This window comes from Heterodontus francisci, chromosome 23 (assembly GCF_036365525.1).
Source record: "Heterodontus francisci isolate sHetFra1 chromosome 23, sHetFra1.hap1, whole genome shotgun sequence".
In the NCBI taxonomy this organism is placed as follows: Eukaryota; Metazoa; Chordata; class Chondrichthyes; order Heterodontiformes; family Heterodontidae; genus Heterodontus; species Heterodontus francisci.
Genome location: NC_090393.1, coordinates 16200332 through 16227356, shown reverse-complemented (window position 1 = coordinate 16227356; position 27025 = coordinate 16200332). Strand labels below are relative to the sequence as shown.

Below are 27025 nucleotides of genomic sequence, written 5' to 3'. Positions count from 1 at the left end.
AACTTTAAAAACCAGTTTATTGTTCAAATTAAAAAAAGTGGCCAATACAGAACAAATTTGGGATACCATCCCATTCCAATGCAGCATTTTCCAACCAAGTACAACACTTTGAATAATCCTTACCATCTGGATTGCTGAATGCTTTCTGTTTAGGGCATTTATTTAACAGTATTGTGCTTCAACCAGGCACTATATTGGAAAGCAGTCTTTTGCAATGAGAAAGATTCTGCAATGTTGCATGTACAAGAGGTAAATGGCAAAAGAACAGTTTCTACTGTGCTGAATTCTCCTTGGGCGCAGGGGGATGGCGAGGTGAAGAGGTGTAGAACGAGTGATCAGATCCCAGGAACACTGACACAATCTGGCAAGTACACGAGTGTGTACAAATTGATTAGCATAACAGAAATAAGTTTCCAAAATTCTTCACTGGCAATTCCTCACATCGCACAAAAGCTGAAATATGTCTTTGTGCAAGGAAGATGGCGAATGCAGAGACACACCAGATCCACCAATAATTGTTTCCCAGCAATCGTACCCGAAGTCTTTTAAAGCCCGTTTAGACGCTTCAACCACAGACGGACTTGTATCTGAAATACAAAATTAACAGAACATACCAAACTGAAGCAGTACTGCAATAGAATAGAGTCCATTCTATAATGAGATTCATGAAAGTACCGTGTAAACACTTGGAGGTAGAGGTGCTCAGTTGCATTTGTTTTTCAGTACAATTCACCCAAAATTGGTGAAACCAGCACAAAAGGGCAAGTTATTTCAAGTGCAAGTTACATCCAGTGGAAATTTGAGGATCTGTGATCTTTTGTGCTGGTTTCAAAATTAGTGTTTTGAAAGCTGGCCCCACTCACTAAACTGGCCATGCCTGCAGATCAAATTAATAACCATACTGAGTTTCTGTTATTTATGCCCGTTTGTGGGTCTTTGAGGAGGCTCTTAAAATTAACCTTTTTTTAAAAAAAAAGGCTCAAGAGCACTAATCAGCACCTTTAAAAAAATTTCATTTTCTAAAATTGACTATTGTACATCAATAAAAGCTATTCAGAACAATTTACAAGTTTCAAAGTAATTTTCAGTTCCTTAAAATTGGTTTACCCACAGGTAAATATGACTAATATTTAAAATTATGATAAACCCATTTTCAGCTGTATTAATAAAGTTACACCAAGTTACCACTCAAAATTTCAAGGATTTTTTAAAATGCAAAAATACATTCTAAAACACTGCCCGAATGTGCTAGTTCATGAAAAAATTTGCATTTGCCAATATGCAAATGAGTGAGTAGCAACTTGAAGCATAACTTCACTTGGGAAAACTAGCCCTATTTGCACTTAGATTGCTGATTGCAGTCAAACTGGAAATGAATGACGGCAGTCTATGAAATTACAGAATTCTGACTGACAGAACACTATAACCAAACCTGACTGAGATGCTCTCATACACTTTCAAAAGGGTTCAGTTAACCATTCCCTTACTGTGTCAGTCACAACAGAGAATTCTTGGCTAATGCGACTATAGTGATAGCAATTATGTAGAAGTATAAAAGCACAAAAAAAATTCCAAGGCAAGTGGTTTAAATAGTAGCAGAAATTGCAGAAACCAAGAATAGCGAATCAACATTTATTTATTTAGAGATACAGCACTGAAACAGGGCCTTCGGCCCACCGAGTCTGTGCCGACCAACAACCACCCATTTATACTAACCCTACAGTAATCCCATATTCTCCTACCACCTACCTACACTAGGGGCAATTTACAATGGCCAATTTACCCATCACCTGCAAGTCTTTGGCTGTGGGAGGAAACCGGAGCACCCAGCGAAAACACACGCGGTCACAGGGAGAACTTGCAAACTCCACACAGGCAGTACCCAGAATCGAACCCGGGTCCCTGGAGCTGTGAGGCTGCGGTGCTAACCACTGCGCCTGAACGGGCGGCACAGTGGCGCAGTGGTTAGCACTGCAGCCTCACAGCTCCAGCGACCCGGGTTCAGTTCTGGGTACTGCCTGTGTGGAGTTTGCAAGTTCTCCCTGTGTCGGCGTCGGTTTCCACCGGGTGCTCCGGTTTCCTCCCACCTCCAAAAAACTTGCAGGTTGATAGGTAAATTGGCCATTGTAAATTGCCCCTAGTGTAGGTAAGTGGTAGGAGAATGGTGTGGATGTGGTAGAGAATATGGGATTAATGTAGGATTAGTATAAATGGGTGGTTGTTGGTTGGCACAGACTCGGTGGGCCGAAGGGCCTGTTTCAGTGCTGTATCTCTTAAAAAAAAACATTCTCCAGTATAAATGGTTATGGAGGGAGTGGGTAAGGTAGGTATAAATTAATCCTGGGGTTGTGAGATCATGTCAACAGACAGTATTCTGTTGGGTTCAGACACTCACCTGGCCCTCATTTCAAAAGAAACCCTGAGAATTTTTGCTATTTTTGTGATTTCAGTCGTGTTAACTGATTGTGTAAGCTTTTCAAATACCTGCAGTTAAAAAAGTTTCTTAAAGCATATAAATGCTGGTATAGTGTCAGGATAATATCTTTGAGAGAAGTAACGAAGCCCGAAAGTATGAGAACTGAATAACGAGTTAAAGCTTCCTGGGTCTGTGATTATCTTAATTGATGGTAATTAAGATTTTCTCTTCCCTGTGGAAACTGCACTATTTTTATGGGTCTTTCATTTATGCAGAAGAACATAAGACAGCAGCACTGGGACTGGTGCAGTCTGCTCCGAAACAAAAGGAACCCAGTTTACCCTGCTAGCAGCTTCACATGTCAAGTAGCCCCAGTAATAGTCAGGCCAGTCTAGCAATTAATTGCATTACACTGACATCTGGTGGCCAAACTCCAATACTGCATATACATTTCCTTAAAATAAAAGCAAAATACTGCGGATGCTGGAAATCTGAAACAAAAACAAGAAATGCTGGATTCACTCAGCAGGTCTGGCAGCATCTGTGGAAAGAGAAGCAGAGTTAACGTTTCGGGTCAGTGACCCTTCTTCGGAACTGCATGTTCCAGTTCCGAAGAAGGGTCACTGACCCGAAACGTTAACTCTGCTTCTCTTTCCACAGATGCTGCCAGACCTGCTGAGTGAATCCAGCATTTCTTGATATACATTTCCTTGCTGGTGGATAGCAAGTTTCCAGGCAATCAATTCACAACACAAAAATAAACTGGAGGTGCTTCACCTGCAACACGTCTGAATTCTTGGCCACAGCAAATCTCCTGGCCAAATATGCAACACCAAAGAAAATTTACTGCAGAAAGCACTTGCAGACATGCCAATGTGCTATACAAATGCATTATTGCTGAATGGATTATGCTCCACATTTATCACTCAAGTCATTAAAGAGAAAACAATGAATCTCTAATTAGACACTCCACATCTAAAGTATTTAAATATTTGTAGTTAGGAACCACCTTCCAGGAATGGGGACTGTCAGCCAACATGGAATGTTTGCAGCTATAGAAGAATACATGCTGAAGCATTAATTACTGAACTATTCTGTGAAATGTCAAGTATCAACTAAAATACAAGGGTATTTCTGGAACAAGACCTCACTACAATGTAGTGGTAGCCATGGTAACACTCTCACCTTCTGAGTCAGAAGGTTCAAGGCCCACTCCAGGAATTGGAGTACAAAATCTAGGTCATCACTCCCAGTGCCAGTACTGAGGGAGTGCTGCACTGTAGAAGTGCCATCTTTCAGATGAGATATTAAACTAAGGACCTGTCTGCCACCTCAGGTACATGTAGAATATCCCATGACACTATTTAGAAGATGATCATGAGTTTTCAACCGTGTCCTAGCCATGGATCACATTGCTGTTTGTGAGAGATTGCTGTGTACAAACTGGCTGCTGCATTTTCTACATTACAACAGTGGCTGCAGTTCAAAAGTAATTAACTGGCTATAAACTGCTATGGGCCATGCTGACGTGAAAGGTGCGATTATAATTTTTTATCAATTCTATATTTTCTTCAGATACCAACTCTAAAAGTACAAAAACCTAAATGGTGGGCCAAGGAGCCACTGTGTAAAACCTCAGCACAGTGCAAAAGAGGAGATAAATCAAGTAGATCCTGAAGGTAAATAGAAGTGATCCTATTCTCATAGTCTCTGTTTTTTTTGCCCCTTTAGTAGATTTTTTAAGGTGAAGCTTTTTCACTTATTTGGTTGTAATACTTGTAATTATTTTATTAGTATAAACAATTGCTTCAGTCTGCTGGAATAAATCATTGAAGATTACCCAACAAAACTCGTACCTGGTCTAAGCAGTGTTAAGCCACATCCACCGCCTCCTGCTCCAGTCAGTTTGCTATGTAGACCATATGCTGCAGTTATCTGACACAACCTGTCCAATGAGGAATGACCCACTCCAATGACATTCAGGTGATGCTGGTTGATGTCAATAAGTTCCTGCAATCAGCAGAGAAAGTAAGATTGGTAAGGCAAAAAAAATCACCACTGAATAGGTAAGATGATGTTTGTTCTGGTGACCTGTTATGCAATTCTAAATTGCACAACACTGAGCTCTGCTCATCACTCAGTTGATAAAAGCAATATGCCACTGAGCCATATAGACATGCCAGTACAAGTTCAATTACAGCTCTGTGTTGAATTAACAGGTCTTAGCTGTGGGTAGCAGCACAGATGCTACAATCAACCTCAGCACTCTGGTCTGAGGAGTGATAGAAATCATCCAGGATCTTTTCCCCCATTGCTATCCAGTAACACATGTGAATGTTGAACGAGGATAGGAAGAGCCAACAGTCACTGTCCAGGTTCACATGAAGAATGCTGAATTGGATCAGGTCAGTGAAAACCCTGGATTCTGTGGACTTGCATGTCAGTATGTGTCAATATCTACAGAAGAGGCAGAGCAAAATAAAAAAAAGTCATGAGGAAGAGGCATCTTGACCTACCAAACATATTTCTATCATTCTCAATTTCACCTCTCCACTTTGCTGTGCACTTCATTCTCCTTGCAGATATGCATTCAATTGTCTCAAGCAAATTTCGTCCACCCTTGATAACTTATGCCATAACCCTCTTACCCTTATTGTATTTAAGTTTTGCCTCACTTTTCTCCTTTATATGCCTAACTTTATTTCAATTTGTAGTTTTTGATATCTAAACCCCTCAATATAAAGATATTCACTCTTTATTAATACCCTTCATCTAATCCACTCCAGTAACATTATGACCAGGAGTTCTGAGCCACTGGCAGGACTTTCATCCAATGGTACATTACACAAATCCACTCCTTCAGCACGGAGTTGTTCTCAGTTCTCACCCTCACAGCTCTCGAGTACAGGAATGAGCTTTGAGATAATCAATCTCAGCACAGAGGCTCAGGTGCTGTCATAAAATAGTGTCAAAACTCAGGGCTACCCCAATACTGTTGAGCAATCATTTTGATTCAAGTAGATGCAAGTTATCAAACAATTGACATATGTGTTTCTTTCAGTAAATTCCAAAAATCAACTGCATTGTTTTAATTAGAATTTGACCCGACTCTGCACAAATGCAGTAAAGTAGAACAGGAGCAATGTGTAAAGTTTACCTCCAGGATTGTGTAGTTTTCGTCTATTGCATTGCCAGATGCTAATGCAGCCAGAACATGCTCACATTCACATGAAATAGCATCTATTGAATCCAGGACAGGTTTTATTATGCTTGGCAGCTAAAGAAGGATAGAAAATTAATTCAATTTATTCACTTTTCTCTTTGTCACACTCAATGCCACACTCACAGGGGGAACAATGATGAAATATGAAATGAACTGGAGAAATTATGAAATAAAAGTAAACTGCTGAACTAAGCTTCAAAGAAAATGGACACTTTGCCACCTGGCAACAGGGAGGCAGAGGTCAGGTGAACCCCTCCTGTACTGCCAAACATGTTTGTCTGTTGAAGACGGGATCATTAATAACGTTTGGAATTGCCTCGAGGAGACATATCGATATGTAAAACAGCCCATTTCATGCTAATGACTAACATCATCAAAGGGCTAGCAAAGGCTTTTGCAAACAGACTGACTCCGAAGCCAAGGCATAAATAACAGGTTTGAAATAATACCTATTTATCAAAATGCATCACATTCAGATGCCATTATGTAACAACAGTCCACACATCCTGGGACACTGAATGAACACTCTAGTGGAAAGCCTCTTTAATCACCAGACTCAAATCAAAACCGGAGAGGTGTTTAATCTTAAAAGAAGTAACTTCTCAGAGAGTCACAAAGCCATACCACTCAGAGAAGCTAAGCAATAAGCCCTGACAGCACCATCTTTAATCAAGAGGCAAAAGACTGTACACGTGACCTGAAAACCATCCCCGCAGCCCCCCCCCCACCATCTGAGAAACAGGACCAGGACTACCAGCAACAACTCCAGACTGAGTTTTAACTAAAGGAGTCTGTGACACTTCATCAATTCCAAGATAAGGAACACCAAGCCTGCAGCACTGTTCAGAGTTTTTCCGGGAGGAAATTTTAGAAGTTATTAAACAATGACCACTTCTACAGTAATCAGACTCTAATTGCATGCTACCCTCTACTCTCTATCTCTTCTTGTATGCATTTGAATGAGTGAGTGGGTGAGGTTGAAAACACATGAGTGTACTGTTTGAATAAATAAATAGTTATTTTTCTTTTTAACCCTACAAGAAAACCTGACATTTGTCTGTTTATTTGACCCTTAAACACTCAAGGATTAAGACACAATTTTTTAAAATACTACCTGCGGTCAGTTGAGAGGTGTAAAGCGGAAGCCACCCACACCATTTCCCACCTGTCTGTAACATCTGTTATTCAAATATAACAAACAGCTGAATAGTAGGCAAGCAAACCACAGATTGCCCATAAATTGTCAAAGCACAAGATAAATTTTCCTCAGGCTAGTTACCAAATTTTTCCTACTTCAAAAATGTACCTGATGAGCACAAAGGTGAGGCACATTAATGTTTTTAAAAATCTGTTCTTGAAATGTAGATGATGCTGGAAAAGCAATTTAAATTGCCCGTCCCTGCTTGGAGAAGGTGGTGTGTCCTCTCCTTAACCTTATGCAACATTTGTGTTCATGGTGCTTCTCGAATAGTGTTTGTTACGAAATTACGATCTTAACCCAGCCACCACGAGGCAACAGCGATATATGCAAATTGGGGTGGTCTGAAATTTGGAAGGGAGCTTGGAAGTGATGGTGTTTCCAGGGTCCTGTGGCTCTTGTCCTTTTAGAAGATAGAGGTCATAGGACAGGGACTGGCTGTTGAATTAAACCTGGTAAGTTTCTGCAGTACAAGTACATATTGCAGACAGTGCTCTAGTGGTGGAGAGGCTGGACAGTACTGCTTGTGGCTCAAGTAGATGGCTTTGTCCTGGATGGTGTCAAATTTCCAGTGTTGTTGCAGCTGCACCCATCTAGCCGAGTGGTGAGTATTTAATCACACTCTGAGTTGACCCTTGCAGATGGCAGAGAGGCTCTAAGGGGTGAGGTGAGCACCTGATCAGAATACCTAGTCTCTGCCCTCCTGTTGTTGCCACATTGTTTAGATAGAAACAAGAATGAACCATTCACCTCGAGCCTAATCCACCATTCAATTAAATCAAGGTTCATTTGTACCACTTACTTCATTTACCTGCCTTTGTTCCATATTCCTTGATAGTTTTACCCAACAAAAATCAATACAGACGGTCCCGTTAAGCTTTTGGACAATGGTGACCTTCAGGAAGTTGACTATGCGAGATTCAATGATGGTAGAGTTGTTGAAGATCTGGACGAGGTGGTGGTGAAGAGACTTGCCAACACTTCAACTTCAGCCTCGTTTCCCTACACTCACTGGCTGGCCTCTGCATAGTTGTGGATCAGGATGTTCACTACTACCATTCTTGACTAGATGTGGTAGGGCCTGATCTGATCCACTTAGCTCTGTCTAGGGCATGCTGCTTTTGATATTTAACATGCAGTTAGCTCTGGGTTGTAGCTTCACTAAGTTGATTCCTCAATCAAAGGCATGCCTGGTGATGTTTTTAGCTTGCCCTTCAACACCCCACATTAGCAGAAAAGAATGGAACATGTTCCATTCTAAGCACCTGGTGTTCAGGATCAAGTATTCTAAGTTCAGGTATAGTACAGAGTAGAGTTCCCTCTATTCTGCCCCCAACAATGTGCTTCAGCCTCAACTTCAAGGGTGTCTTTACTGCGCTCATGACATTTTACTATTTTCTATACCTACCATTTTGTGATTTGTCTGAGGGAGACTGATAATTTGGTGCCTACTGCTGCAATAGTAGGAGCAGTTTTGCATTGTGGATCCACGCTCAATATGAATTGGGTTGAGACTGACAAAATGCCTTTCACTCAGGCCAGCAGAAATCTAGATGAAGTACCAAGGTCACCAAGATTGAAAGAGAGTAATAAAGAGTACCAGGTAAGTAAAGAAATAATTCAAGCTCCAGTATCTGAAAGCAAGAGACAATTCATTTCTGCTGACAGGGATTATTTAAAAAAGACGAACCTTATTAAGTTTATCCTTCACTCCCGCTACTAGCACTTTTGTACTTCTTGACACCTTTGTGTTAGTAAGAAGTATCCGGAGGGTGGGGACTCTGAAATAAAGAGAACAAGAAAAAATTAGTAAACAGAAATAAAATCTTTGAATCCATTATTGTACTCACTTTATAATATCATATGCACGTGTATTCAACACCTTGTCCATTTAAAATGGAAAACTTGTTCAGGCCCCAAGTCATTCATTATACTTTCTATACTGCTGAACAAAGGAAACACTTTGTTAAACATGAGACATTCCCTTTAAGAAGCCAGTAGCATACAAAGAATGAACTGTATCTGTACCACTCAGTGAGCTGAATTTACCAAGATGCTGGATAGTAGAAACAGTAGAGACTTTTTATTTTGGTTTAAGAGAGAAAAACTATGGCTCACAATGACATTGCACTCATGTGGTACTCTGATATGCTTATATCAGTATGCTGTAATGTTTAACATTGTCAGAACATTGTTTTTTTCTTAAACCTATGTTTCTTTTAATGGAAAGACTGGAAACTAGATTTTAAAATTTAATTAGGTAAAAAATTACCCTGCTTACTATATGCCTGTTTAAAAAAAAATCCCCATCTATAACAATCAGATTAAAATGTCATTAATTGAAAGTAATCAAACTCTATGGCATAGCTTTTCAAACTGGGGTCCAAGGGTCCCAAAGGATCTTTTAGAGGACAGCAGGAAGAGCTGAAGATCATCTGTATCAATATTTCTGTATAGTATTACTTTATACTGTATTTTTGAATTAGGAGGGTATTTTCTGAAATGATAGTACTTTCACACTCTGGGTCACTGAGTTTCAGAAGTTGGGACAGGGGTCTGTCACTATTGGCAGGAGGTTTCCTCCACACGAAAGTCAAAAACCACTGTTCTATGGCAATGCCACCTGCATATAACAAACAGATTACCCCTTAATGACAATTAGAATCCTGGAACAATTATAAAACAAGAACCACCACAAACATCTTCATGCCATGATGCTTATTCCCCCGAATGAATCAGCATTCTTCCTCATGGAGGAACATGCCGACAGACCAGACATTGGTCGTGGAGGATGAATAAACTGACTGAGGTTAGCCAGACGTTTAAACATAACTTTTAAATAAATCTTAATCAGATTTTTTTTGTTTTAAAAAAAATAAAGAGGAGGGACCAAGCTCAACTTGGATCCTGCATCTCCCCACTGGTTTCTCATTCACAGTGTTTCCTCTACTCCACGGCAAAGAATTGGAGAAAAAAAATCTTCATCTAGTGTAAAATGGTTCAGACCACTTGATACAGAACTATATTTGCACATGAAGTACGGGTGCTTACAATTTTTCAATAGGGTAGGCTGGTTCTTCTGTTTACTTAAACAAATAACCAGGAGCAGATTATTTACAATGTGACAGCTGGAATTACAGCTAACCTGGTATGCAACAAGCATTTCCATACAATAAATGGCAAGGTGGTGTTTGCTACATTCGAACTGACTGCACGATATCTCAAGTATTGTGTCATAGACTTTAGAACGTCTCTTTACAACTGCAACTTTGGCCACAAATCAAAGGCGTAAGGGTGAATTTAAATAGTCACTCTGGTCCAGCCTCTATCAATTTCCTTGTGGTTGACTCAAAAACATCAAGACCTGGGAGCATGTAACCTCTTGGCTGAAAAACTGCATGTGGTGCAGAGAGTCCAAATTTGAGAAAAGGGCAGGCAGGGGGTAAAAGCAAGCATATGGGATCACAAGTATGAAAACTTAGTAAAAATACAAATCAGAATGTTACAGTTTAATTTTTTCAACAAAACAATAAAGAACATGACCTCATAACACTTTAAAAAAAACCAAGTATTTGGAGTAAATGGGATTAAATTATTAAAGCAAACAGAAATAATTCATGCCAAAACTGGGACGTCTCCAGCATCAATGTCACTCATTTTAAATATAAAAGAAAAAAATTGGATTGTAAATTTGATTAATTAGCAAATAAACATCCATCATATTAAAATATTTAATTGCTTGTCAATATCAAATTATTGAATTGTTAGTTTCCCATATTGGAGTACACTTGAAAGCACTACAAGTTATTAAAAGTCATACAATATTTTAGAAATAGCTCTAGACTCAGTCAATGAGTGAAGATAGATACCTGGACAAAGGGTCAATTTTACCTGCATGGTATTTCAACATTCCCCCTAAAGCAGAAAAAAGAAAAAAAAAATTAAAGATGGAAACATTTGACAGAAATAAAAAAACATATTACAACCTGGATCTTGGGTGAGCTTCTCACATCCCTGAGGTAAGATAGGTCTACTTGCACCAGGATTTCATTAAACCACAGATAATCTCAATTGATCAGCAAGTTCATCCAGCAAACGGCTGAGCCATACAGACAAGGAAGAGCCCTAGGTTTGAACCACAGTTTTTACTCAATAACCAATTTTACTTGTGTTGACAATAGAGACGTGCAACTACTTAGTGACCATGGGTTACAAAAAGGGATTTTAAAAAAAAAATTGGATTGGGATCTTTGCTCGATCACTACCTGGTAACCCCTACTGGAAATGTGCCTTTGTGGGCATCAGCAAGTACAGAATTGGGTGTGGTTGAATCACCTGCAAGCAAGGCTGATGCAGAAATAAAGGCCAACTACAAAAATACTGGAAGGGAATGTGGAATCATTCCCCCCAAAAATTCTCTTGTTTGGGTGAGCAAAATGTTTAAAAATCCCATTTAAATTATCCATTCACCAACGATTCAATTTAACAAATGCTGAATAAAAATAATTAAATGCAACTAGTGATAGTTACGAAATGCTATGGCCCTCTGTATTCTTGTCACATGGGTGACTGCGTGACTATGTTGATAAGTAACCCTTACAGCACCAACAGGTCTGGAAACTCTCAGGCTCCCTTGCCAGCCATAAATATTTTCAGCTCATGTGCTGCAAAGCTGACACAAACCCCAATATTCCAGCAATAAATCTTAGAAGGCGGAGCCTTGATGTCACATTTCTCTCTAATTCTATTGAGTGAATGCAAGTAAGAGAATGGCTCCCACACACTTAACAAGATATTGCAAATTTCCAGAAACTGATAGTTATGGGGAGGTGGTGAGGGGGTGGGGGCATGATTGACAGAGGGAGGCCGCAGGTTTCACTGATGGGCCGGTGGGGAAGTACTCCTGCTCCTCCTGACCCACAAGGAGTGCTCCAAAAACCACTAAGCTGTTGGAGCCTGCAGCTTTCTCCTCCGTTTCTTTATCAGGTTCCCAAGCTCCGGGAAACCCACTGGAAGCTGCTAAATTTAAATCAGGCTCCCAACTGCGTTTTGGGAGCCTGCTTTGAATAAGGAAGATGGGACACTTCACATACTGCCACTGTAAATTTTAAAAAAATTTCTCACCACCTTCCCCCACCAAACACACACACAAACATGACTGTCGCAGTGGTGGCTGGGTGGTTATTAGAGACCTAATACTCTGTTAGATAATTCAGTAATTACTCAGCAGAAATTTAGCAGATTAATACATGCATAAACTAGTTGATGTACTGTTTGAATGTAGCAGGTATACACCCTACTTTGTACAAATAAATAATAAAATTGTTTTCTAAGCAAAGACTTTGTTAAATTATAAGACAGTATGTGATTTATATTGACTATTTTCAGATGTTAAGTGATTTTAAGCAGTCAGTATTATCTCTCTGATTCACTTGTGCTGTTTACCAGCTGAGAAAGACTGCAGATCAGTTCTTTAACCCATATCAAAGTAACACCTGTTACCTGGATTAATTAAACTGTGCTGTGCAATCTTTCTCTGTCACATCCCATCTCATCTCCAGTTTACCAATACTAATATAGACAGTGTCATCTATCCATTTCTTTCTTTTTCCTTCTAAATAACAAACACATTATTCTACACGTTCTTCCTTTCTGTTCTCCTTACCATGTTTAAATCAACAGGGTGCTCCTATTAGAACTCAGTCTTTACTAGGGCCTCAAAACTCTGTTTCCTTCCCTCCCCAATGTTCAGGCGGTTTGACATCATTGAATCATCATTTCCTAATTTAGCTCCCTTCTCCTTTTCAGCTTTGGTGGTCTTCAGCACGATATTCCTTTTCCTTGGTTTCTCGATTCTAAAGACACCAGCAGGTGCATTTCCTTGATGCATTAAGCATAGGTAACCCACCTGTGGCTTTAGGCCATATGTAGTTCTCGAGCCCTGTCCACCTTCCCTCAAAACACCCACCCACTCTCCCAGCCACCGTGTTGATTTTCAGGTAGGTACAGACACATTATCATGCTATTTTCTTGACAGATAACAAAGTTATTCAACATACATTTTAATTTATTCTTTCTTCCCTCCTATTAAAGGCTAGCAAAGCTTTTGAGTTCGACATCTGCAAAGAAGTGATTACATAATGTACAAGTAACTAGATATGTTGCTGGGGGCAAAAAAAGCATAAAGGAGCAGTGTTTGTAAGATTGTGTATTGCTGCTGCTCTACATGTATTTTCCTCAGTGCGCTGTCTGGTGCCTGACTCAACAGAGATACAAACACTGGTTTTGCACTGCAGCTGTCTACATCTTTAAGACCTGTGCAAATTTACATCACAGGCATTTGGAATGGTGGGATTCACATCTTTCATATTGTTGGCTGCTGCTGATGGCACTTTATCAAGGCACATTGCCACAACATTTGTGAAATAATTGCTATTAACTTTTAGGCTCTGGTAAAATATTCTGTTTTCAACATATAAACAAACATTACCCCATGTTCCCACAGCATTATCCACACCAGATGGGTTTCCATGAATCAGCTTCTCCCCTTGAAAGGCCCATTTGTTAATTAGTTCCAATTCATCCTCATTCCATCTGATTGTGGGTAAAGACAGAAAAATAAAAGCATAGAAACTCTGGTCATTAAGAGTAACAAAATTTCTATCTAATGAAACACTACCAGGGCATGTCTTTACTGGACTGTGTTTAATGGATTTTTTTCTTTTTCTGCTCCCTTCCCCTCCCCATGCATTTTCATGTTAAATCTATATGCTGCAATTGTATCTTATGTTCAGCATCTGCAAAATAATTCATCAGATTCCAACTTTTTTCACTTATCCCTACTGAAATCTCATCTTTTGTCATCTGTTTCATACCCATTCTATTAACTAGCTCCTCATTTGTACTAAAGGTGTATTTTCCCCCAAAAGATTAATTTTCTCTGATTAAAGTTGCAGCATTTGACAAGTGAAAAATTAGCACAGGCAAGTTTAAAAATAAGCTTATATCTGTCAAGCAGCAGGGCTAGATGTTTAGTGACGAAATGGCAGTGATGTCAAAATAGGGTAAGTCTTCTTGCAGCTGGTTATAGACCACTTCAGGGCAGGGGGGTAGGGGTTGCGGAAGCAGGATCTGCATCGTACAAGCTGGGAAAGCTGACTGTAATGCTGCAAGATACCTCAACAGGCTGAGCAATTACTTGTTCACATTGGAAGGTACGCTGCCATGAAGGAAGGCGCAATGGAGCAGATTTACAAGAAAACAAATGCAGACTAGCACAGATCCAGCATGCATGTTCCACTTAAAATGAAGATGGGGTTAAGGAAAATCCCAAAGCCTTTTATTCATATATAAGGAACAAGAGGGTAACTAGAGAAAGAATTGGCCCACTCAAGGACAAAGGAGGAAAGTTATGCGTGGAGTCAGAGAAAATGGGTGAGATTCTAAACGAGTACTTCGCATCGGTATTCACCGAGGAGAGGGACATGAAGGATGTTGAGGTTAGGAACAGATGTTTGATTACTCTAGGTCAAGTCGGCATAAGGAGAGAGGAAGTGTTGGGTATTCTAAAAGGCATTAAGGTGGACAAGTCCCCAGGTCCGGATGGGATCTCTCCCAGGTTACTGTGGGAAGCGAGAGAGGAAATAGCTGGGGCCTTAACAGATATCTTTGCAGCATCCTTAAACACGGATGAGGTCCCGGAGGACTGGAGAATTGCTAATGTTGTCCCCTTGTTTAAGAAGGGTAGCAGGGATAATCCAGGTAATTATAGACCGGTGAGCCTGACGTCAGTGGTAGGGAAGCTGCTGGAGAAGTTACTGAGGGATAGGATCTATTCCCATCTGAAAGAAAATGGGCTTATCAGTGATAGGCAACATGGTTTTGTGCAGGGAAGGTCATGTCTTACCAACTTAATAGAATTCTTTGAGGAAGTGACAAAGTTGATTGATGAGGGAAGGGCTGTAGATGTCATATACATGGACTTCAGTAAGGCGTTTGATAAGGTTCCCCATGGTAGGCTGATGGAGAAAGTGAAGGCGCATGGGTTCCAAGGTGTACTAGCTAGATGGATAAAGAACTGGCTGGGCAACAGGAGACAGAGAGTAGCAGTGGAAGGAAGTTTCTCAAAATGGAGACGTGTGACCAGTGGTGTTCCACAGGGATCCGTGCTGGGACCACTGTTGTTTGTGATATACATAAATGATTTGGAGGAAAGTATAGGTGGTCTGATTAGCAAGTTTGCAGGCGACACTAAGATTGGTGGAGTAGCAGATAGTGAAGGGGACTGTCAGAGAATACAGCAGAATATAGATAGACTGGAGAGTTGGGCAGAAAAATGGCAGATGGAGTTCAATCAGGGCAAATGCGAGGTGATGCATTTTGGAAGATCCAATTCAAGAGTGAACTATACAGTAAATGGAAAAGTCCTGGGGAAAATTGATGTACAGAGAGATTTGGGTGTTCAGGTCCATTGTTCCCTGAAGGTGGCAACGCAGGTCAATAGAGTGGTCAAGAAGGCATACGGCATGCTTTCCTTCATCGGACGGGGTATTGAGTACAAGAGTTGGCCGGTCATGTTACAGTTGCATAGGACTTTGGTTCGGCCACATTTGGAATACTGCGTGCAGTTCTGGTCGCCACATTACCAAAAGGATGTGGATGCTTTGGAGAGGGTGCAGAGGAGGTTCACCAGGATGTTGCCTGGTATGGAGGGCGCTAGCTATGAAGAGAGGTTGAGTAGATTAGGATTATTTTCATTAGAAAGACGGAGGTTGAGGGGGGACCTGATTGAGGTGTACAAAATCATGAGAGGTATAGACAGGTTGGATAGCAAGAGGCTTTTTCCCCCAGAGTGGGGGATTCAATTACTAGGGGTCACGAGTTCAAAGTGAAAGGGGAAAAGTTTAGGGGGGATATGCGTGGAAAGTTCTTTACGCAGAGGGTGGTGGGTGCCTGGAACGCGTTGCCAGTGGAGGTAGTAGACGCGGGCACGAAAGCATCTTTTAAGATGTATCTAGACAGATACATGAATGGGCAGGAAGTAAAGAGATACAGACCCTTAGGAAATAGGCGTCATGTTTAGATAGAGGATCTGGATCGGCGCAGGCTTGGAGGGCCGAAGGGCCTGTTCCTGTGCTGTAATTTTCTTTGTTCTTTGTTCTATGGGGAGCCCTTTGTCAGCTAACAGGTTTATTTTACAGTTGTAAATAAATCTTTTCACATCCGTGGCAAAAAAATGCACCCATTATCTGGATAGCTACACTTTGCTATCTGGCACTGAGCAGGTGAAATTCAGACATTTGACTGGATAGTTTGTCCTAAAATAGCCAATTAAAAGAGTCAGAATCAAAAGTCTAGTTATTTCATTTGATATTTCAAGCCTCCAAAATCAGGTCAATACGTCACAGATACAATTACAGATATTTTACTAACACTGCACCTTAGAGGATCCCACCAGGTAAATGTACCCAATTATCCAACTGAAGACCCTATAACAGCTTAACCAGCAGTAGAGACTTTGTCTGGAATCAAAATATCCACACTGGCCTACAGTTTTTTTTTCTTTTGACTGGATAAATTTGTAAATCTAATCATTCGAATAATATTTTCATAAGACAGGCTATAAAACCTCAGAGGTATCTTTGCTTGCCTGGTGGTATCTTTCTCCTGTGGAACAGGAGAGGTAATAGCCCCATTGGCTGATAAAAGGGCTGCTGCCAGACATACACAATATGCAGCACTAGATCCAAGCCCAGCTCCTATTGGAAGTTCAGACCAAACCAGAATGTCCACACTTGGCATTTGCCTGCAATTCAAAAAAAAAAATCCATAATCAGCACATTATTATTCCAGGAGTTTTGATTGCTACACTAACTTAGATTAGAGTCTTAGAAGTTGCATATTTTCTCAACATCAGATTTCTATTGTTGCTCATTTCTTTCCACACAACCACTATAAATGGCTGTCATGCATTCTTGAATCATACTCCAAAATAAAGTGTACAAAGTCTGATTATATCCTTTCTTGCTATTGCCTTTGTTGTTTGATTAACACAACTGCCCTCAACACCTTCCCTAACATTTCTAAATACATTACAACCTGCAGTATTTAACTGCCAGTCTCATCATCTCTGAACTCATGTTTCAGTTATCCCTATTCTTACTCAGTACTCCTGTTTATTTTTGTAAGATATTTTATTACTTCCTATAACCTTTTCTATTAGAGTGTTTCTATTATTCTAATCTCTGACATTGACCAATGTTCCCACCCTTCTTTTCATTATCTTTAGGTTACAATTACACCCACCCGAACTCCCTCCCAGTGCAAATATATTTATTATACATCTCTACCGGGAGCTGTACTTCTGCAACCTTAGCAGCTGCAATATTGACATAAACCTGTTGCCTGTCCTGATGCAACCATCAAAATTGGTGCCAAGTTGAACTGTATCTTTCATATGGTGAGTTAATGGGAGAGAAAGAACTCAATACCCATAGCTGGTGGAGATAGCACCGTATAGATAAAGGAAGCAGAGGATACTGAGGCTCACAGCGTCTGTGGCACCCTTTGGAATTCCTGCAAACTGTCTCAGTTGTTCCACCTGTTCCTGGCTTGCAGCCTTTGGATTCAGGACATCAACTATAAAAAGAAAATGAACAGGCATCGTTAATAGGACCAATGGGAAGTCAGTCTGTTAGCACTAAAACTGTTCTGTTCCACCGCTGCCTTTTAAAAAAAAAGACCAGAAGCAACAGACTTTATGCTGCTCCTGTCTCTTTGCTTATCAAAAATTGTACAGATCAATTATTAAGAGAAGTATAGCTGAGGGCTAACAATGGGAAAGTTAATACCAGAAGCATAAGCTTCAATGACCCAAATAATTATATTTTCCACAATTGACTTCTGTTAACTAACAGCATACATGCTGCCAATGTAAGATACAGGGCTATATTTTAGCATAGGCGGACGGGACTTGGCCACTGATGTAAAAGTCGGTGGCGAGCCCGCTTCTGCCCAGCCCGGGGATCCAACCTGCATTTGACAGGTCCCCGGGCTTTTACTGTCCCGAGGTGGGACTGCCACCCGCCTGAGGGAGGAGGTCCCGCCTCAGTGAGCTGCCGGCCAATCAGTGGGCTCTTAGTCCCAGCAGCACCACTGGGAGCAGTGGCCATTGTTGGGACTGCAGTCCAGCCGACTGAGGAAGATGCCATGGAGTCGGGATCCAAGATAGGTTTTTGATGCCTCGCTGAGGGAATTGGGCGTGCCCTGGCGAGCAAGGATGGTCGTTTGGTGGGGGGAAAAGGGTGTGTCTTGGGTGCGGGGGTGCATTGGGAGTGGCCCTCAATTGGGCACCCTGTGCCCGACTGCCATGGCACCCTCAAGGGCGCGAAAAGGCCAGCAACTATCGCTGGGCGGCCTTTCATGTTCCCAGCATGCCCGCTTGCCACGGGTAAAATACCCGCAGAGGTAGGCGAGAGCCCTTAAGTGGCCACTTACAGGCCTTGATTGGCCTCCGGCGGGCAGTTTCTCCTCCCCAGCCCCAACCGTCATAAAGTTGGTTGGAGGCGGGAGCGGGAGCGGGGCAGGAAGGCCACCTGCTCAGTTATACGCCACCCCCATCCTACCCGCTGGGGCAGCGTAAAATTCAGCCCACAATATCTATAGGTACAAAAAAAATTCAATATATTGACAATGTGGTAACAACTTTCATTTATATAGCACAATTAATGTAGAAAAATGTCCCAAGGCACTTAATCTAGACAGCAATCTGATCAAACGGTTTGTAGGACAGGTTGGCAATTGTTGTCTAAACTAGTTCCAGCAGGTATATACCTCTCCAGTTACGAATATGCGTGAAAAAGTCAGTATTACATTACATTTTATAAATAAATTTGCAGCAACATTTTCCCCAAAGGAAAATATCCTACAAGTCCTTTTTTCAGCCAATAGTTGCTCCCGGAGGAGTTTTTAAAAAAAAAAAGACAGTTGATGTCTAACATATGCAGAAGCATCACCAAGCACGAGTCTCCAAATTTAACTACCAATAAATCTATTCATGTAAAATTTCTGATTTTCCTCTCCCTCCCACTAGGAGACCCTAAATACATAAGTCAAAAAACCTTGTGCACAGGTTAGCAGATCCAGGATGTTGGGGCCCCTGAGTGTGCATGGGTATTGTTGCTGTTTAACCAGCTAAAGAGCACAGGATACTGCCAAGCTGAATGCCTATCCATCAAGCAGGGTTATCTGGAACAGAGTAGGAAGAATGGCACAAACAGCTTAGAGAATATGCTGCCAACATCTTTCTAACCATGATACACCCACTGAACCGGAGTAGTGTAACTTGAATTAACCGGACATCTATTCTAGTGCAGGCTGAAACATCAGTGTTTAAGTCATTATGTGAGGGACTTCAAGATAAAGGCACACCCACCGTACAGCTAACTCCTCCTTCAGGGTACTCAGCGTAATCAGACTTGCATAGGCTGCAACCCTTTCTCTTGTAGCCGCTTCCCCTTTTTGCCATTAATCCACCTCACAGCTTGATCCTGGATTGCACAAATGAGCCAGAGAAAGCCTTTCTGATGCATGTCAATGGACTCTGAACCGAAAAGCAGAACCATATGGATATATGTCCTATATGCTACAAGCTTAAATCGCATTGGAACTCAAGCTTTCAACAAAAAAAACAGATCGAAATGCCCTTTTACCTGATTAACCATTTCTAGGCTGAAGTAGGCATCTTCTGGGTACTGCTATGAATCAACAATTTCTCCGTCTATGCCCCAATGAGTACATCTGAGATTCCTTCATGAGCCACGCAAAACTACAATACCATATTTGGGGCCACACAGCGCCATATCCACTGGTAAACCCATTGTTAAAGTTGGTGAGTGGGATACATTGGATGTCTAGGTTAGCTAGCCAACAACTTTGTGGAAAGGAACACCAACATACTTGCAAAAATGCCTGAACTGGACGCTCCAGATCTATCCTTCATCATACCCTTGAATACATCACTGAAGGAGACACTGAATAGAAGAATCATACTCTAACCCTCTTTTAACAAAGAGGGGTTAAATGTGTCCTTCATCTACCTGTACATGGACCATGGTGCTAAGGTACAAAAAAGTGAGATAAAATCCAAAATTTACCCATTTACTCCCATGTTTTCTAGTTTCCTCATGATGACTATATGAACAACTTATATTTATATAGCACCTTTAACATAATAAAATGTCCCAAGGCGCTTTACAGGAGCATTATAAAATGAAGTATGACACTGAGCCACAAAAGGAGATATTAGGTCAGATGACCAAAAGCCTGGTCAAAGAGGTAGGTTTTAAGGAGTAAAACAAGGTAGAGAGGTGTATGGAAGGTATTCCAGAGCTTGGGACCCAGACAACTGAAGGTGAGGCAACCAATGGCACAGCAATTAAAATCAGGGAAGCTCAAGAGGCCAGGAATGCAGATATCTCAGAGGGTTGTAAGGCTGGAGGGATTATAGAGATAGGGAGGGGCAAGGCCATGGAAGGATTTGAAAACAAGGATGAGAATTTTAAAATCAATTACATTGGGAGTCAATGTAAATCAGCGAGCACAGGGGTGATAGGTGAACAGAACCTTGTGTGAGTTAAGACACAGGCAGCAGAGGATGACCTCAAGTTGTTGTGTTGTCTGAATGAAGTACCAAGTGGAAAGTCTTTTAAAGAAAAGGAAATTGATGAAAGGGGATGTTACCTTGAATCTTTTAACACTCAATTATATAAAGCCACAACCTGTAGTTCATATCCCTCCTGAGTGAAATCAGCCCTGTTTTCTGATTACTTCATCTGTGCTTCCAGAGCATCTTATTTACAAACCTGGCAATTAAGGAATCACATTAACAGCCAGTGCTATCAGTGAAATTCCTTGCTAGCTTTTGGACTCACTAGGATTCCTTTTCTCAAGGGTAGAAGACAGACAGACTTGAATTTATATAGTGCCTTTCTCGACCACCTGATATCTCAAAGTGATTGACAGCAACATAGTACTTTTGAAGTGTAGTCACTGTTGTATTGTAGGAAATGTGGCAGCCAATTTGCACACAGCAAATGCCCACAAACAGCAACATGATAATTACCAGATAAACTGTTTTAGTGATGTTGATTGAGGGATAAATATTGGCCAGAACACCAGGGAGAACTCCCCTGCTCTTCTTTGAAATAGTGTCATGGGATCTTTTACATCCACCCAAGCAGATGGGGCCTCGGTTTAAAGTCTCATCCAAAAGACAGCACCTCCACCAGTGTAGCACTCCCTCAATACTGCATTGGAGTGTCAGCTGCATGTGCATTGATATGATGACAATCCCGCTGTAGGTTTACAGGCTCATAAATCAATGACTGATATTCCTACTGCCAAAAAGATTTTAGTTGATTAATAAAAACTGGCATAGCTAGTAACTATATTAGGAATGACTCTATAATTCAGCATGTGTTGTAGAAATAACTTACTAATCATCTAGGTTAACGCATTTCCACATTACAAAATAAATTATGTTTAAACCATCCTGCTCTTATTTTCCTCTCAATTTTTCTTCACTTTTGACTCCCAATTCCAACTCTCAGCCAATCTTGCTCTGAACTAACTACAAGGAAATAAGCAGAGATTTCTTCTGAGATGTTTCCTTCAGAGAATCATCAGGCCTCTAATTATATACCTCCACACAGCAGCTTGGCTGAGATCCAATGGCTGAGGTGCAAAGTACAGAATCTCAGTCCCAGCACTGGTGTTCCTATGGGCTGTACCACCTTGCAAACTCATGTCCTTATGCACTAATTTCTCTCCCCTCAAAGAACTTGCACGGGCAATGTCCTTTATTCATTATAATTCTCTTCATTTAGCTGCATCTTACCATCAATTGCTGATTGCAGGAACTGCAGGGCAGCAGCTTTCCAACTAAGATGGACGTCAATATTTGGTAAGTTTAATTGTACTTTTTGATCAGGACATGGTTGTAACCGCAGATATGTTTTTAAGTTTAAGCTGACTGCCAGAGCCACCTATAATCACAAAAATAGTTCGCATGAGTGCCTTGGAATTTCAAAAAATTATCTCTTTCCAAGTCCTTCACTGCTACGATAATGATACCAAGCAAAAACAGTTAGTTGTAGGTGCTGATTGACATCTGCCACAATATTCATTTTGTTAAAGAAACAAGAAATGAAAAATGACAAAAAAAAATTGCCCTTCCAACTGCATTGTGTAGGTCATTAAAAAAACGAATACAGGGGAGCGATTACAAGTAGAACAAGTTATTTGTTATTGCTCAGAAATTATCATTTACACTGCCTCTTGGCTTTTTATGCAAAACTACATTAAATCAAATGAAAGGTCATTGACCTACAATGCTAATTCAGTTTCTCTCTCCATAGATGCTGCCTGACCTGCTGAATATTTCCAGCATTTTCTTCCTTTATTTTTAATCAAGCTATAGGGGAAGCTGTACATCTTTGTAGCCCTCGACTTTCATAAAATACTGAATGATACTCCTTTACAAACTGAGATCAGCTATCATAAGCTGATTGGTAATTAGTTAAAGGGAAGGAACAGGAGGTTAGGCATAAGAGGACTTAGGTTCCGATGGTATGAGGAAGAAAGCATGATATAGCATGCCCAAGAGTCCGAGTTGTGAGTCCCCCAATTCCTTCCACGCAAATTGACAATGACTTACAATCTCACTGCAAAGTAGTTACATTTGCAGACGGCACCAAAATAGTAAACTGGACTGAGGAGGTGTCCAAGAACAGATGGCACAGTCTGTGGTGGGATAGAATTTGGCAAAGGGAGGGTTGAAAGGGCTTATCAGCAGTAGGAAAAATAATGGAATCCCTACCAAAGGAGAGAATAGATTAACATCTAGAGAAGAAAAATAGTAATGAAATCGTCAGCATGTATTTCAAAAGGGAAAGTCTTGCTTGATTAACATTATTGATTTTTTTGAGGGGGTAGGGAGATTAGACAATGGTAATGCAGTAATGTAATGTGTCTGGATTTTCAAAAGGCCTTCAATAAGTTGCCCCATAATAGACTAATGAAAAAGGTCAGAGAGAATGTGAAGTCAGGGAACAAGTGGCAGAATGGATTGCTAACTGGTTTCAAGACAACGCAGAGAGTCAGAGTAAAGGTCAGTGGCAGAAGCTAGGAAGTGGTGTTCCAGAAAGATCAGCACTGGAAACCACTGTTGTTCACAATTTACCTTAATGATTTGGACTTTGGAATCAAGAACACAATTTCTAAATTTGCAGATGACACCAAATTGGGCAGGGGGCAGTGGATAGTCAATATTGAGGAGGACATTAATAAACTTGCAGAATGGGCAAATAATTGGCAAATGAAGTTCAACACAGATAAATGTGAGGTAGTACATTTTAGTAGGAAGAATGGGAGGTAATTTATTACCTGGAAGGTGCGAGTCTGGGTGGGGTAGAGGAACAAAGGGATCTGAGTGCAAATACACCAATCACTAAACGTTGTGCCACAGGTTAGCATGGCCATAATAAAAAAGCAAACCAAGAACTAGGATTTATTTCTAGAAGGATAGAATTGAGAAATAGGGAAGTTATACTAAAACTGTATTGAACCTGGGTTAGACTATACTTAGACTACTGCATGTAGTTCTGGTCACCATACACTAGAGAATATATAGATTTTAAATCTATCTCTCATCAGGAAAGGATGAACAGGGTGGGTCTCTTTTCTCTTGAAAAAAGACAGCTGAAGGGTGACCGAATAGAAGTCTAAAAAATTATGAAAGGTTTTGATAGAGTGGGTAAGAGCATAACCAGAGGCCATCAATATAGGATAGTCACCAAGAACTCCAATAGGGAATTCAGAAAAAACTTCTTCATCCAAAAAGTGGTGAGAATGTGGAACTTGCTACCACAGGGAGTGATTGAAGCTAATAGTATAGATCCATTTAAGGAGAGGCTAGACAAGCATATGAGGGAAAAGGGAATAGAGGGTTACGATGCTGGATTTAGGTAAGAAAGGATGGCAGGAGGCTCAAGTGGAGCATAAATAGCGGCACGGACTGGTTGAGCCGAATTGCCTCTTTCTGTGCCATATATCCTATGTAACCTCAAAGTGTTAGTTGACATTTATTGGCATCTTTAAACATGGTAAACAATAACACAAATAGGGTTATATTGCCAAATCTGTCAAAATAAAATCTCCGGAACTCTCGACTGGAGTACTGCACACAGTATTCACCGTTCATCGGGGAGGCCATTCAGGACATAAGGACAGTGCAGATGTCAGAGGAGCAAGCTGTGAGGAACAACTTGATAAGTCTTGAAAAGAAGCATCTCAGAGGAGACTTTATAGAGAGGGCATTAACTTCAGCCCTAGCACATTAGTCCCCTACACACAACAGTCGAGGTTAGAGGAGACCCGCATATTACACCTTGGGCCTCATCGTCATGAAGATGGCTCTGGGGGAGGAGGTAGATCCTGCAAGTTTGTACTGTACTTAAGACAGCTACGCGGTCCAAGTTAATCCCCAGATTACTACCCAAAAACAACAGTTTGAGATAAGCTACAGAGGAGGCCAAAGGGCACGAGTTCAAAGTTCTGATGAGCAATGTCCGACCAGATATCAGAAAGTACACATACAGTGATTAACAGCTGGATAGGGTTGCCAGCAAGAGCAGGTGAAGCCAGAACACTGCATTTGTTTAAAAACAACTAGGTTCTGTTGTGGTAAGATAGTATTTCATCTGAAGGGCCTTCTTTATTCAAATTTGATCTATACAGCATAAATGTGAAAATTCAAGGCACTTATAGGCGCATACTGATAAGTGCAAATTGTTCACCCTTATTATAAGGCAGCAATTTCATCAACTAATTCAATTACAAACAGCAAAAATGTTTCATTTCTTTGGCATCACCTGACCTCTTTGATGAGCTCAATGCCTTGAAATAAAACCTAATCATATGGGTTTCCTTTTCCTGAGACTTTCTCTTTCATATATAAATATAAATCTTCATATAACTGCAAGTCTTCATTTCTTTTAAATGATGATTTACCTTTCCATGGACCACAGCATGCTCTCCATGCAAAATCACCTTCCCGGGAGCAGATATAATAAACGTCTTGTTTGCCATTGTGAAAAGTGTGTCCTAAGAGATAAATTTTAACTCTAATAAAAAAAAATTCAACTCATTAACTTCTTAATTAAGCTGACTTGTTAAAATCAGAAAGTCAAAATTAAAATCAGGCAATAAAATTACTCCACAAGTCTTGAGCAAGACTAAACATCGATTAAAAGATACTTCAATCCAATGTTCCAAGAGTAATGCATATACAGAACAAACTTTAAAAAAAAAATTGCCAGCAAAGCTCACAAGGCCAAATTTATTACCCATCCCTCATGAACTTGGGCACATCTTCTCGTGATGCTACTCCCATTGGGGTGTTAGGTAGGCCATAAAAAACAGACTTACATTTATATAGCATCTTTCAGGATCACCCTGTTACCTCAGAGGATGGTCGTCCCTGCCCTTTTGCAGAATCAGGCAAGAGTCCCACGTTCAGGGTTACGAGCCATAGCCAACTGCAGAACCAGCAAATTTTCAGTGGTTATAGCTCAAGAGCTAGAGCCTCAAGGGACAACAGCTGCTTATAGGCGGAAGATCCTTTAAAGCATACATGAGGATGGCAATGGGAAACCACCTCATGCACTTTTTCCCTAGTCATATTGCTCACTTCACATGGAAGTTAAAGGGATGCTCTTACAAGCAACTGAACAGGAAAGTGCAGGGCCATGAGGCATGGAAAAATTAGTAGAGGACCTGCCTTTGGGGAGATCACCACTACTATTTCAGGATATCCCAAAGCAGTTTACTGCCACTGAGTGCTTTTGAAGCGTAGTCACTGCTGTAATGTAGGAAGCACAGCACCCAAACTGCACACAGCAAGCTCCCACATAATTTTGGGCAGCATTCGCGCAGTGGTTAGCACCGCAGCCTCACAGCTCCAGCAACCTGGGTTCAGTTCTGGATACTGCCTGTGTGGAGTTTGCAAGTTCTCCCTGTGACCATGTGGGTTTCCTCCGGGTGCTTCGGTTTCCTCCCACAGCCAAAGACTTGCAGGTTGATAGGTAAATTGGCCATTGTAAATTGCCCCTAGTGTAGGTAGGTGGTAGGACAATGGTGGGGATGTGGTAGGGAATATGGGGTTAATATAGGATTAGTATAAATGGGTGGCTGTTGGTTGGCACAGACTCGGTGGGCCGAAGGGCCTGTTTCAGTGCTGTATCTCTAAACAAATAAATGTGATAATGACGAGATGGTCTCTCTTTAAGTGATGTTGATTGAGAGATAAATACTGGCTAGGACAACAGGGATAATTCCTCTACTCTTCTTTGAAGTAGTGCTATGGGATCTTTTCTATCCACAAAGTCAGGTTTAACCTTGTATCTGAAAGACGGCACCTCTGGCAGTGTAGCACTCCCTCAGTGGGAAGTCTTAATTGGCGCTCAATGGGAATTGAGCCCAGAAACCCTAACTCAAAAAGGCCGGAATGTTACCCACTGCACCACCTTTAACAGAACATTTGTAAAGTTATTTATTCCCTAACCCGTCCTTTTACCCCCTTACCCCAGTCATATTCCTGATGCCATCTGTTCAGCTCTGATAAAGAATCCGTTACCTGAAACATTCAGATGCTGCTGCGCATTTCCAGAATTTTCTGTTTAGTATATTTCATACTACTTTCGACAGAGGGAAAGGAAGAAGTAGTAGAAATTATCCAGCTACTCACTAACATCACAACACTCAACCCACAGCAGCTCTGAAGATTGCGCAGGTACGTCCCAGTCGAGGCGGCCCTAATGGGGAGGGACCCATCCCAGTCAGCCAGTGAAATGGAAGCATTCCCGTCACCAGCACCAATCGAAACATAAAACGCCCCTTCAATCAAATCCGTGCCAACCATGCCAAATATAGGCCACCTTTCAAACCAATCACTGAGAGCCAGTGAAGTGACGGCAAATCAAACGACGGTCACTTTTACCCAATCGGTCGAGAGCGCTGTGGACCAATGAGCTCGTAAGGCCGGTCAACGGTCGGAACTGAGGAACCAATGGGACGGATGAGCTGAGCAGGGATGATCGGGAATTGGCCAATGGAGTTGCGCGCGCCGGGT

General features: G+C 41.1%; 1 protein-coding gene across 3 annotated transcripts; it reads right to left on the bottom strand.

The window, feature by feature from the left end:
• Positions 1-26701, bottom strand: mvk (mevalonate kinase). 3 transcript variants are annotated; one of them, XM_068054751.1, is made up of 11 exons: positions 26479-26701; positions 24907-24999; positions 21734-21881; positions 17328-17475; positions 16487-16642; positions 13328-13431; positions 10707-10752; positions 8528-8618; positions 5574-5693; positions 4273-4426; positions 1-587 (listed from the first exon to the last, which is right to left on the bottom strand). In XM_068054751.1, the coding sequence occupies exons 1-11, from the start codon at positions 26485-26487 to the stop codon at positions 424-426; spliced, it is 1233 nt and encodes a 410-aa protein (XP_067910852.1). In that variant the 5' UTR covers positions 26488-26701; the 3' UTR covers positions 1-423. The 3 variants fall into 3 exon arrangements, with proteins under 3 accessions (XP_067910852.1, XP_067910853.1, XP_067910855.1); XM_068054752.1 differs by having other exon boundaries at positions 26531-26701; XM_068054754.1 differs by lacking the exon at positions 21734-21881.
• Positions 26702-27025: the final 324 nt, after the last annotated feature.